The sequence below is a fragment of the Aricia agestis genome, chromosome 16, assembly GCF_905147365.1.
Source record: "Aricia agestis chromosome 16, ilAriAges1.1, whole genome shotgun sequence".
Taxonomy (NCBI): domain Eukaryota; kingdom Metazoa; phylum Arthropoda; class Insecta; order Lepidoptera; family Lycaenidae; genus Aricia; species Aricia agestis.
In genome coordinates this window covers 10,797,185-10,811,477 of record NC_056421.1, presented here as the reverse complement: position 1 = coordinate 10,811,477, position 14,293 = coordinate 10,797,185, and the positions used below count along the sequence as shown (strand labels likewise).

At 36.4% G+C, this 14,293-nt stretch overlaps 1 protein-coding gene across 1 annotated transcript; it reads right to left on the bottom strand.

The window, feature by feature from the left end:
- Positions 1-3,803: 3,803 nt before the first annotated feature.
- On the bottom strand, positions 3,804-14,293 carry LOC121735066 (hypoxia up-regulated protein 1). Its single transcript, XM_042125733.1, has 9 exons — positions 14,129-14,293; positions 13,680-13,996; positions 13,160-13,302; positions 12,035-12,195; positions 11,687-11,841; positions 11,148-11,358; positions 6,231-6,463; positions 5,373-5,484; positions 3,804-5,194 (listed from the first exon to the last, which is right to left on the bottom strand). The coding sequence occupies exons 1-9, from the start codon at positions 14,138-14,140 to the stop codon at positions 3,815-3,817; spliced, it is 2,724 nt and encodes a 907-aa protein (XP_041981667.1). The 5' UTR covers positions 14,141-14,293; the 3' UTR covers positions 3,804-3,814.

Below are 14,293 nucleotides of genomic sequence, written 5' to 3'. Positions count from 1 at the left end.
TAAATAATAATTATTGTTATGTCATTAAAATAATGTACAGGCTGTAACGAATCAAACTGACAATACATTAGGGTGTGTATATTATGTGAAACATAATAATATATATTTTATGCACTTGAGTCTTGACATACTGTACTTTCGTCTTTCACAGTGAACTCTATAGGTACAGGGGAGTGGCGACTCATACACAATACACAGTACGCACCCTATTATCTATATTATCACTTTGTTTTTGTAACATTCTGTATAAGTTGATTCAAGATCGTTAAGAGGATTAATATTGTTGTAAGCCCACAGGTAAAACCAAATAAAAGCAGCCTAAAGAAAACTTGTAGAAGAAACAAGAAGATTAAAGGATTGCCGACTAACAACTGCGGACGCAAAGGCATTCTACTAATCGTCGTTCTAGCAATTTTCGATCGACCTACTCTCGATAAATGATAGAAGTTAGCTACCGCCGATGTGAATCGTAGAAAGCTATTACTATTATATCATTATGTCGGTATTAAGTGTCTAAACACACTATGTCGAAGTTCCGCGGCGGAAATTCCGCATGATTACGTCAGCAATGTCAAACGCATACAATATAACGCGACGGAATTTCGGCATGGTGTATCATCGGTAATTTAAAATATATTGGCAGGCGGAATCAAGCCGAACTTCCGCCGCAGAAATTCGGCATGGTGTGTTTAGACACTAACTATAGTCACTTGTCCGTTAGTCCCTGGACGATCAATTGTATTGTGCAATATCATTGAACAATTTATTTGACAATAAGATTGAAAGGCGGGCGCGTTCAATATCAACCCTAGACGGTCATTATATTATTGTAATATTATTATATTATTGCACAATACGTGATATTACTCAATAAAATTGATATTCTAGGGGCCCGCTTATCAAGAAAGTGGTTGACATAATATTGTATTGAATTGCTATACAGCTATACCTTTTAATGCAAATAAAAACACAGAATATCACAAAACAAAGTTATTATTAGTTATTAATAAAGAATTTTATGTCCTTCTCATAGAGCTCACTGTAAAAGAAGCAGCGCTAAAAGAGTTACTTTTGACCACACATCTACTTAATATATTATATTTTTATATAAGTAACATATTAATATCAATCAGAAACACACAGAAACATAGAAATGTTTCTGTGTGTTTCTGATTGATATTATCACTGTTATGTTACACCCTATAGAGTTAGTTAAGACCCAATAAAACAACAATTCCTTTCAATTTTTATTTGCGACTGGATACTGTGTCTTAAATAAATCACACAAGCTCCACCGTGTGAACAAACAAACAGACATCGATATATGCAATAACATCAATCCAACAAGACGGTACATACCCATTTCCTAATAAAAAATTCATATATATCACAAATTATTACATTACTAAAACGTCGTCTCTTCGTTTCACGTTGGACGTGAAAAAATGCGGTCGTATTTTTTGTCGCTAGCGCCATCATCAGGATGTAAGATCGTATGCGTTTAATCAGGCTTTGAAAACTTTCGTTCATTCAGCTCCTTTTCAAAAAATATACAACTGACAAGCATGTTATGTTTACTACATAATACTCTTTTTCGACAATACGAGTACAACTTACAAGCATGCTATGCAGATTTGAATTAGAGTACCCGCCATAGATCGATTTACATGCGTCCGCGCGAACGAGCGGTTTGGCCGCGGTACTACGAGATCACAAGCAATTGTAAACAATTGTAGCAATTGGAAACGGCATGGTCGAGTTGCTATTAATCCTTCGATCGCGGATTCTTGGAAATGCCATTGTATTCTATTGTTGTCGCTATCACCGGTGCTCTTAATATGGGGCTTGAAGGATTAACGCTGGTTTCAGACAACGCTATAATATAATAGCATAATATAGATTATAACATAGGTATATAGCTCATATCGCGCACCATACATTGTTATAATATATAGTACAGTGTGAAGGTTTCCATAACAATGGTGCGCGATATTCTTGTGTCATGAGCTATATACTTTAATATGCTATTATATTATAGCGTAGTCTGAAACCAGCTTTACATAAAATTGCTTGTGATCTCGTTGTATAGAAGCCAAACCGCTCATTCACGCCGAGGCATGTAATTTGTAAATCGACCCTTAGAAGATATTTTAGCTTGCAAGCTACAGTTACAATAAAAATACAGTTTGTTGATTTTAATGTGCTTTATCCTGACTAAGCCTCTGACTGCTAAAAATATTTACACTATGTATAACTTTACGAGGTCAGCTGTCTTTGTTTGTCGTATAAATTTTCCAATGTGCTAGACAGAGACAAGTAGCCCTACCATGAGTTTAAAGCTATAGTATTTATCGATACTCGATACCGACTAAGTAAATATTTAGTATGGCGATTTTAGTTCCGCAAGTGACAGCTAGAGGCGCGGTAAAATTTGCCATACTAAATATTCACGTAGTCGGTATCGAGTATCGATAAATACTATAGCTTTAAACTCATGATAGAGCTATAACAGCAGACCTTATAAAGTTATTTTTTAGTAAAATGGCTTCGTCAAAAAATTACATAAATTACGACCGCATATTTTAAGTCCATTCCTTTTTTAATATTTGTAAGATGTTAATAGTAAATTACTGACAAAATCGAGCCGCTCTTTTGTATTTCATTCGCAAAACAATCCGTGTCTAGTGTCAACTGTGTAGAAAAAATATATATTTGACTTAAATCATGTCACAAATTAAATATCAAACTCATTGTTTAAAAAAACATTATACAGGTAACAGCCTGCCTAGCATACGCCAACGAGATATCTCACTCTACATGTTTTCTCGATGTTTGATTTATCTTTTCATCTCTATTGACCCTAGCATGACAAACATTTTTTCTCGCGTAGATCTATCATCGAAATAACACATTTTTATAAAGTTTTGTCGATTTTGACATTATGAGACGAGTAGTTTTTAATTATCTCGAGAGTGAGATATTTCGTTGGCGTATGCTAGGGAGGCTGGTTGTAAGTTGCAACAAATCTAAGTGATAATACTTTAGGGTGTGTATGTGTGATGTGTCCCTTTTTTAGAGTTGACGAAAGTAGCAACACAGTAACTTTTTTATGGCAAAATTCATGACGCTGAGGCGCTTACCCATACAAATCACAAAATAAATTTGATCTTTTAGCACAGCTACTTTCACAATAAACTATATGTATAACACATACACATTATGTACCCTAAAGTATTATCACTTAGTTTTGTTACACCTGTATATTTCAATGGCGGCCCGATTTGAGATTTTTTGCTGATAATGAACGTATTCGCTTTTTGTACCGCCGGTTTTCGTGATTTGTAAGTATTTCTTATAAGTATTGAAACTATAATGGCTTGTCTCTCAATCTAATAAGTGACGAATGGCTTATGCGCTCCCTTCATACTGAGTGACAGCCTAAATTTTCGAGTATACATATTTCGTCATTTATTAGATCATTGTGAAACTCCTAAATATTAGAAAGCCTCTGTGTATTGAATCCATCTTAGAGCAAAAGCAAGTAAACTTAAACAAGTTACAATTGCTTTAAACTTAACTTACAGATAAAATGCGTATGGAATTTTGTCGAATACAAAGTATTTAAGAAGATAGGTACAAAATGATTAGCGTTAAATACAGTTTGCAACTTGTATCGTTGCAAAGAAACTATTATTAAGTAGAGTATAACTATTAACTAAGTTGTGCATATACTAGTACAAAAAGGGAACACTTCATTTTATTTATGTAATAAAATAAATTAGACTAAATAAATTAGATTATTAACACCTCACTATTATAATTCGGAATGTTCGGCGTGCTCGTCACCCAATTTCGGTATTTCCGTCGTAGTTTCTTCTACTTTTTCTTCTTTTTCTGTTTCTGCGTCTGCATTTTCTTCTTGTTCTTTCTTATCCTCTTCTTTAGCCTCTGGCTCGACGACAGTTTCTGTCGCGTTCTCTTTCTTGGCGGGCTTTTTGGGCCGCCAAATTTTCATTTTGTTGACTAAGTATTTGACTTCCCGATCTAAGTTCGCCATCTTTTCCCTAATACTGTCGACGGTTAACTTTATGTCTTCATTAAGTTTTAATGCCTTCTGTTCTTTTATCGATTGTGCAAGCCAAGATTCTGATTCTTCAATCTTTTTTTCTAGAACACTAATTTCAACTTCCGTGAAAACATCCTTTTCTGGGTTAGATTCTTTTGTCATGTTCTTTGCTACTTTTAGGAATTCTTGTGAGCTATTCAACATGGATCGCATTGCGGCGATTGCGTCGGGTCTTTCGCGATGCTCCCAGTGCTTGTAGAAGATTGAATTCGTTTTCTCTTTGAGAGCATTTATCTTCTCCTCGTACATTTCTGTTGGCGCATCGTAACCGTCGTCGTACAGCCACTCGGACACTTCGGAGCAAAGTTTCTTGATTTCTTCGATTTCCTCTGGAGTTCCACACTGGGCATACTCATCCATATCAACTTTCATCTGTGCATCGACAACGAACGCTTCAAGATTATTCAAGGCCGTCTCTCTTTCTACGCGTTTTCTATCGATAGTATTCAATTGGGTGATCTTAGCTTTGGAACTTTTGAATTGTTCACTGTCCAGAGGCTGTAGATTCAAGATTTTCTCCTCATGCGCGATAGGTTCTTTGAGCACCACGAGTTTAGGTTTAGGCTTGCTCTCTGGTTCGGTGGCATTTTGTTTATCGGGTGTTGTCTCGTTGGCTTTAGCAGTATTATTCTTTTCGGCTTCCTGTGGTTTTTCTTCAGCCTGTTCGTCGGTTTTTTCTGGTAACTCTGAGTCTGAACCGAATAGTTTGCTGATGGTGCTGCCGATTTTGGATAGAGTGCTATCTTTGTCTTCGTCTTCCGTCACTGTTTTCTCTGCTACGAATTCTACGTTCACCAAATTGAGAATACCAGAGTCGTCCATGTTGAAATGGGCTTTGATGCCTTTATGTTCGACATTATCTCCTGTGTTCTTGTTCAATGCCTCACTGACACCCTTGAGGGCCACTTGTGTAAGATTTAGAGCACCGATACGTTTCAGTTCTTCAGATGGTATATGGTCGAGTTCTGCATAGTTGACAGTGAAACTGAAATCATCAGTGTGCTTGTTAAAGGTGATGACCTTCTTTTGTGGGTAGGGGTTCATGGGTCCAAACAGAGTCCTCTTAATCTGTAAGAAAGTGTTCCCATTTAGTTTCTAAAATAAAAGAAAAACCAAGACAGGATACGCCGCACAACCCATGTAGCCACGTAATTTAAACGCACTTACGCACACACATGCAACAAACTATGCTACTTTGCGTTATAGTAATAAAGATGAAGATTGTGTACACAATTAAATAGCTTACCAGTTTGTCAGTTCCATCTACATTTCTGGAGAACACGACTTGTATGGGAAAGAGGACCGCGTCGCGCACATTCAGCGCAGCGACTTTGTAGCCTGAAGCCAGGGACGCCGCTCTATTAAGATAGACATAAAGTTTAAAAATGCATATCACGAAATAGACGTACTTAATGTTTATAGTTATAAATAAAAACAGGGCTCGGAACCGGTATTTTTTAACCAGGTTAAAACGTTCTTTAACCAGGTTTTTGGATATTAATTGTTCGCTCGGAGCGAAACCGAGATGCGAGCGGTATTGCTTCTGAAATTAACCTGGTTAATTCCTCGCGGATAGTAACTAGTGCAGTAATATCTTCTATTCCTTCTATTTCTAGTGCACCATTTAATAGCTAACAGGCAATTTGTTTTGAATGTGTGGACAATGGGTGAGGATCGTGGCGAACATAATCGCGAACGGTTCTAACCGATATTTTGAGCGGGAGCAGTTTCATTTTGCTCTTTGAACAAAACCAGGAATAATTTCGGTCCGTTCAGAGCGGAATTGAAATGAAAACGCTCTTTTGGAAATGTATGACGTTTCTAACGAACAGTATCGCGAAGATTAACCAGGTTTTCGAGCCCTGGAAAAAGATTTGGACCAATTAACTAAGCCTTAAACTTGCATATTTCTGTTATCCAGTCTGTGACGTGTTACGTCAGAAAAATTTATTCACAGGCAGATGGTGGATTTGTATGAGCTATACTTCTGTGATCGAAGCAGCTATTTAAAGTCAATGATAATCACCAGGTGGGCTTGAGGAAAATTAAGTTGATTTGATTTCTGTGAGGGAACAAAACAAAAACTAACACATGAAAATCTCACCTGTAAACAGCACCCATTGTAGCGGCTTCATCGGCATTGATGGACTTCGATGGCTCCGTGCCCGCTGCATTCCGCAGAGCCTCCTGTACCGCTGGGACTCTGGAAGCGCCCCCGGCGAGGATCACTCGGGCTCCGCTACCGGACCCGCCGGCTGAGGCGATCGCGCGCTGTATCACACCGGACACTCGGGGCCAGAGGTCTGAGCATAACGCTTCTAGATCTGCTCGAGTTACCTGTAAAAGTTTTTATTATTAAGGTGACGCCGCGTTAAAGTAAAAAACCGTGTTGGATATGTTTTAGATTGCTCATTTTCCGGCCGGGCTGGCCTCTCATAGAAAACAATCAATGGAACAGCAAAAAATGAAATGGGTGTAGGTGGCAAAATGGTTTTTGTCGCGTAATTTAAAAACCATAAATACATTTCATATAAGCTATGGGCAAATTAAAGTGTATGCTTGAACCAATCTATGTACAAATTTTGGAAGCTTAAATCACTCTCCTCTGTTGGCAAAATAGGAATCCCTTTTTTTAGATAGGTCTTTTGGATTGATTATTCTGTGTTATAAACGTTGACTAATCGTGCTATGCTATGGGTAATTCAAAGACAAAGACATGATGAATACTGACAATGAACTTTAATTTCTTAGCTTTAGTCATTGCTGAGAAAAATCGATATCGCTACAGCCAAATTATCAAGGCGTCGCCTTAATGTGCCATAGTGCTAGCCAACAAATAATCTCTATAATATGCTATTCATAGGTGTAGAGTATAGACATAGTAGGGCAGAGCTTGTCCAAAAATATCCACATCAAAATCCATTGGGTAGTTTTAAAGATTAGAGGGAACATGTCCCTTACATGAGGCAAAAAAAGCGACTTTGTTTTATAACATGTACTAGCTGTTTCCCGCGACTTCGTCCGCGTGGACTTCAGTTTATAGCGCGCGATGTCAACAAAATTGGTGTCAAAAGCTTTTATAAAAAAACCCTGGTACCCCTTAAATCAATACAGCTGTGTAGTGTGCACACAATAAGTACTTTATTTTTTATATTAAACTTTATATTTTATGCCAAATTTCAAAGCATATTTAGCCCCCCAATTACACAACTTTACCCATAAACTATTTATCATTGATAGGTTTAGCCCCAATTTCACCAACGTCTGTTAGTGTTAACAGCTTGTTAAAATGTCCTGTCTTCTCTTTCATTCATATGAAAAACGAAACAGCTAACGTGATACTAATTCGATCATTAACTTTAACAGTCGTTGGTGAAATTTGGTCTTAAGGTTACGTCACTGCCTGCACAGATAAAGTATTGAGTTATTTAATACCGTAGAATAGATATAACAATCGAAAAAAATCGAGACTTAAATGTAAGATGATACCACCTCTTATAGAAAGACTTTTGAGCAAGCGTCAGCGCGATGTAGAAGACGCACGGCGCCATCTATTATGAATTTTTTGAACAAATTTACGACCCTTACAACCCTTTTTTCCAGTAAAAAAGTAGCCTATGTCCTTTCTCAGGCTTTAGACTATCTGTATACAAAATTTCATTACAATCGGTTCGGTAGTTTTGGCGTTTGGCGTGAAAGCGAGACTGACAGACAGACAGAGATACTTTCGCATTTATAATATTAGTATAGATTATGTGCACACTGCACAGCTGTTTTTGGGTATTTTGATTAATTAAGGGCCGCGCTACACCGGAATGGCAGCGGCGAGGCGAGCACTTTCAGCGCTGCCATTCCGGTGTAGCGCGGCCCTAAGAGGGGTACCACTTACCAGGGTTTTAAAAAGTTTTTAAATTTGACACAAATTTTGTTGACACCGCGCGCTATAAACTAAAGTCCACGCGGACGAAGTCGCGGGCAACAGCTAGTATATATATAATATTATTATAATATTATTAAACATCATATTCTGACGTATTAAAAACTATAAACAAAAACATACTAACTAATAAGTATGATTAGTTCTATGTTACAATAAAGTAAAAAATAAAACGCCATCTGTTGAATCGTATTAGAACTAAAATGTTCATTCCATCGATATATTTCTGGATTTTTTATAATATTATACATAAAACATGTTTAAGATTTTTGAAATTTTATTTTAATACACATCCAAGACCCAGGAAAATTGAAAACTTTTTGTTCCGCCTGCGGGACTCGAACCCAGGACCCCCGGGATGAGCGCTGGCCACGCGCAATGCGAATTCATTTTCATCGAAATTTTCATGGAAATAAGATATTTTCCCACATCAAAATGTAGCCTATGTCCTTTCTCAGACTCTAGAATAACTGTATACAAAATTTCATTGCAATCGGTTCAGTAGTTTTGGCGTGAAAGCAAGACAGACAGACAGACAGACAGACAGAGATACTTTCGCATTTATAATATTAGTATAGTATGGATTATAATGTTATTAAACATCATATTCTAACGTATTAAAAACTATAAACAAAAACATACTAACTAATAAGTATGATTAGTTCTATGTTACAATAAAGTAAAAAATAAAACGCCATCTGTTGAATCGTATTAGAACTAAAATGTTCATTCCATCGATATATTTCTGGATTTTTTATAATATTATACATAAAACATGTTTAAGATTTTTGAAATTTTATTTTAATACACATCCAAGACCCAGGAAAATTGAAAACTTTTTGTTCCGCCTGCGGGACTCGAACCCAGGACCCCCGGGATGAGCGCTGGCCACGCGCAATGCGAATTCATTTTCATCGAAATTTTCATGGAAATAAGATATTTTTCCCACATCAAAATGTAGCCTATGTCCTTTCTCAGACTCTAGAATAACTGTATACAAAATTTCATTGCAATCGGTTCAGTAGTTTTGGCGTGAAAGCAAGACAGACAGACAGACAGACAGACAGAGATACTTTCGCATTTATAATATTAGTATAGTATGGATTATAATGTTATTAAACATCATATTCTAACGTATTAAAAACTATAAACAAAAACATACTAACTAATAAGTATGATTAGTTCTATGTTACAATAAAGTAAAAAATAAAACGCCATCTGTTGAATCGTATTAGAACTAAAATGTTCATTCCATTGATATATTTCTGGATTTTTTATAATATTATACATAAAACATGTTTAAGATTTTTGAAATTTTATTTTAATACACATCCAAGACCCAGGAAAATTGAAAACTTTTTGTTCCGCCTGCGGGACTCGAACCCAGGACCCCCGGGATGAGCGCTGGCCACGCGCAATGCGAATTCATTTTCATCGAAATTTTCATGGAAATAAGATATTTTCCCACATCAAAATGTAGCCTATGTCCTTTCTCAGACTCTAGAATAACTGTATACAAAATTTCATTGCAATCGGTTCAGTAGTTTTGGCGTGAAAGCAAGACAGACAGACAGACAGACAGACAGAGATACTTTCGCATTTATAATATTAGTATAGTATGGATTATAATGTTATTAAACATCATATTCTAACGTATTAAAAACTATAAACAAAAACATACTAACTAATAAGTATGATTAGTTCTATGTTACAATAAAGTAAAAAATAAAACGCCATCTGTTGAATCGTATTAGAACTAAAATGTTCATTCCATTGATATATTTCTGGATTTTTTATAATATTATACATAAAATATGTTTAAGATTTTTGAAATTTTATTTTAATACACATCCAAGACCCAGGAAAATTGAAAACTTTTTGTTCCGCCTGCGGGACTCGAACCCAGGACCCCCGGGATGAGCGCTGGCCATGCGCAATGCGAATTCATTTTCATCGAAATTTTCATGGAAATAAGATATTTTCCCACATCAAAATGTAGCCTATGTCCTTTCTCAGACTCTAGAATAACTGTATACAAAATTTCATTGCAATCGGTTCAGTAGTTTTGGCGTGAAAGCAAGACAGACAGACAGACAGACAGACAGAGATACTTTCGCATTTATAATATTAGTATAGTATGGATTATAATGTTATTAAACATCATATTCTAACGTATTAAAAACTATAAACAAAAACATACTAACTAATAAGTATGATTAGTTCTATGTTACAATAAAGTAAAAAATAAAACGCCATCTGTTGAATCGTATTAGAACTAAAATGTTCATTCCATTGATATATTTCTGGATTTTTTATAATATTATACATAAAATATGTTTAAGATTTTTGAAATTTTATTTTAATACACATCCAAGACCCAGGAAAATTGAAAACTTTTTGTTCCGCCTGCGGGACTCGAACCCAGGACCCCCGGGATGAGCGCTGGCCATGCGCAATGCGAATTCATTTTCATCGAAATTTTCATGGAAATAAGATATTTTCCCACATCAAAATGTAGCCTATGTCCTTTCTCAGACTCTAGAATAACTGTATACAAAATTTCATTGCAATCGGTTCAGTAGTTTTGGCGTGAAAGCAAGACAGACAGACAGACAGACAGACAGACAGACAGACAGAGATACTTTCGCATTTATAATATTAGTATGGATAGATTAACGCAAGGTGCGTTAATCTATACATGTTTTTTTTTTTTTTTTTTTGCTGAAGGCAGGTCAAGTAGCCCTGATGTCACTGCGACCCTTGAGGATCTATTGTGACTCCTTCGCATTAGAGTACCGTCCCCAACCCAATCTATACATGTTACTCTGGTCACTGCAGTATAGCTAAAAGGAAAAATATTATCCATACTAAATTATAGATGGAAAAGTGTGTCTGTCTGTCTATTACCTCTTCACGCCCGAACCGCTGAACCAATTTTGCTATAATTTGGTATGGGATACTTGAGTCCTGGGAAAGGACATAGGATCCTTTTATCCCGGTAAAATGTACGGTTGCCGCGCGATAAATGAATTTTGGCGCAACGGAGTTGCGGGCGTCATCTGAAGTGATAAAATAAAATCTTACCAAATGTTTGAAGTCCTTATCGTCCAACAAACTTTCGATTTGGGCATAGTGTTCAGTGTTGGCTGACAGCACCACCTTGACTCGTTCTGATTCCTTCAGCAGTTTCTCCATAGCTCTAGGGGAGGCCCTCACGTCACCGCCGCCATTTTCTTCCCAGGCCTTGATGAGGTGCTCCCGCAGACGTAATGTCATCTCATGACCACCCAATGTCCTTGAAATTTTAAAATGTTTGTTTCTTTACTACTAATTTGAAATTATTACCTTCTGATGAACAGGTGTATAAAAATGTTTACAGGTTCATATTTTTTAAGAAATAGGTGGCAAACAGGCAAATTGTACTCTGATGGGAGGTGATTACTATACTGTCCATGGACACCTCACAACTCACAACCCTAACACTTGTTTGAGGGAGTATACCTCTTCATAAATTTTTGCAGATTGGAAAGAAACCTACTGATACTATCTTAATGACATTTACAATGCATAAAAGACAGACATGATATAGCATTGAAGAAATAATATTTTAAATGTAAAATTACCTGTCAAACCCAACACCAATAACTTGCAACTGAGGCACGGTCTCAACGTATCCCTTGTCCTTTATCTTAACATTCTTATATTCAACCAACGCCGCCTTTGTGGATGCTGCTCCCATGTCGAAGAATAGCGCATGCCAAGCAGTTTCGTTGATTTCCTACAAAAATATGAAAACAAAAGAATAAAAACTAACAAAAAATAATATATTGTTGTTCCGCCTGCCAAATCCTGTATATGTTTTTGGTCAAATTTTCAATGGTAAACAATAAACTATTTTATTCAATGATTGATGGACTTATCAATAAGTTAAAAATTGTTATTCGTAGTAAAAAAATCTAGTTTAAACAAACCTTTCTCCTGAATATGCCATAGTTGATAGCTATAGCAGTATAATCATTGATCAGCTGGAGAACATTGAGACCCGCGAGAGCCGCAGCTTCCTTCATTGCCCTTCTCTCCGCCTGATTGAAATATCCAGGTATGGTGATCACACATTCGCTGATTTGTTGACCTAGAAATGTAGGAATGTAATATTAAGTTCATTACATCTTATACCGCCGATAGACTGGTCGATCGCTACTGTCAGTCCAGTCGATCGTGGCCAGGCAAAAAATATAAATAATTAGACCAGAGGGCCTATACAAGCGGCAAGCAATTATCGTAAACGCTAACGCCAACGCTACAAAATGCATGGGATTTGACATTAGTATTCGCTAGCAAAGCGATGACTTATGTCAAATCGCATACATTTTGTTACCGTTTATGATAATCGCTTTCCACTTGTCTACTAGGGCTGACTGTGCAATGACCAATAAGCTAAACTATGCTGTTTTATTTAAGGTTTCAAGAAGTATGTACTTGATAGATCGCACAGGGTTTTGTTAGAAAACAGTATCTTAGGTCTAATCAAGTTAGTCACCCACACACATTATACAATATGATACATTCAAGATCTGGAAGCTGGCAGCAGCCTGCTTTAGTAAATACAAGTACATATTTCCATGTATCCCTTAAAAAGGTATGAAGGTGCCGCTATTTTTAAAAGCTTTTATTTAACTTGCTCTGTATGTATGTAAGTATGTATATTGAGGTGGAATTTTGGAACTCAATTTTGAAGTAGATATATTTTCTTTTGTATTCACAAAAGAAAATAAAAAATAGACAGAGGAAAAGGTGGGCTGATGATTTAAAACCAATTGCTGGAGTAACTTGGAGTAGAGTGGCAAGAAACAGAAGAAAATGGAAGAAGCTAGAGGAGGCCTTTGCCAAATGGCAATCAGAAATTGATAAACCTAGATAACTAACATAACATATTTATAAACATTGCTGTAATTCTGAAATAAAGGCTTTATTTATTTATTCACAAAAATATTATTTACTTAACTTTATCCTTGAAAATGTTGGTTAACCCAAACATTTGTGAGCTACATTGTTGGGAAATCGGCATCATAAAACATATAAAAAAAATAACTTACCATGGTTGATCTCAGCAAACTCTTTAGCTTTAGCTAGAAGCTGCGCAACCAGTTCTTCAGGAGTATACCTGGTGTTCTCATCATGTACGAATTGTGGTGTGCCTCTTTCTGTTGCAACAATATCATAGTATGGGTACCGCTGCCTGAAAAATTAATATATATGTTTAGATATTCCCTAAATAAAGTAATTATTTAAAACATACTCGTGTAAAAACATAGAACCATTATTTCTAAAGTGACATATAATAGCATTATTCCCTTGATCGCGGGTTCTTGGAAATCTATTGTTATTCTATTGTTATTGCGGTCGGATTCAACCCCTTGGGGCTTGACAGGTTATTTATGAATATTCTGCAATAAATTACAAAATATTTTAATTTATTGTAATATACACAATGCTGTCATGTGCAAATTTTAAATTAAAAGTAATGTGAAAATTTATTAATCACTCTAACACTACAAGTACAAATTGAGGTCAATGAACTTTCACTTTGTACACAGTTGAACCACTTGCACTCACTTGTAAGCTTGCACCAATGGATGATCGTAAGGTTTCCCTAGAAGATCAAGGAGATACTTGTAGGAGTTTTTCGGGAACCGAACCCCTACTGTAACGGCGTCTTCGCCAAAGGTCCTCACATCGTCTCGGAATGCGACGATCGCCGGAGTTTTCCTCTTCGACTCCTTATTCAGAACGATCTCCATAGGAACCCCCGGCGACACGATTCCAACTTTCATCCATTCCGATCCGAAATCAATAGAAATCACTGCCGCGGCATCCGCATTATGGCTCCACAGCAACGGTAGCACCGCCAAACATAAAACACTATACATTTTCTGTGAACAAATTCGATAAATGATGAAATATAAATAAAGCTTCATTAAATATCCATGAATATGTCACCGCGAACCCTCGCCGATTGCTAGAGACATTTTGATAGAAACACTTTGGAAATACTAGTGACTTACCAAATATATCATTAGTAGTTACTCATGAATCTCATATATATTGATAATAACGTGTAATGCTCCAAATAATAAGCTTAAATTATGAGAAATCTTTCTTCATTATTTCTTAGCGATTGGACCAGCTGCTTTATTCCACGTCAAGTTTAACGTGTTTTCTTCTTTTTG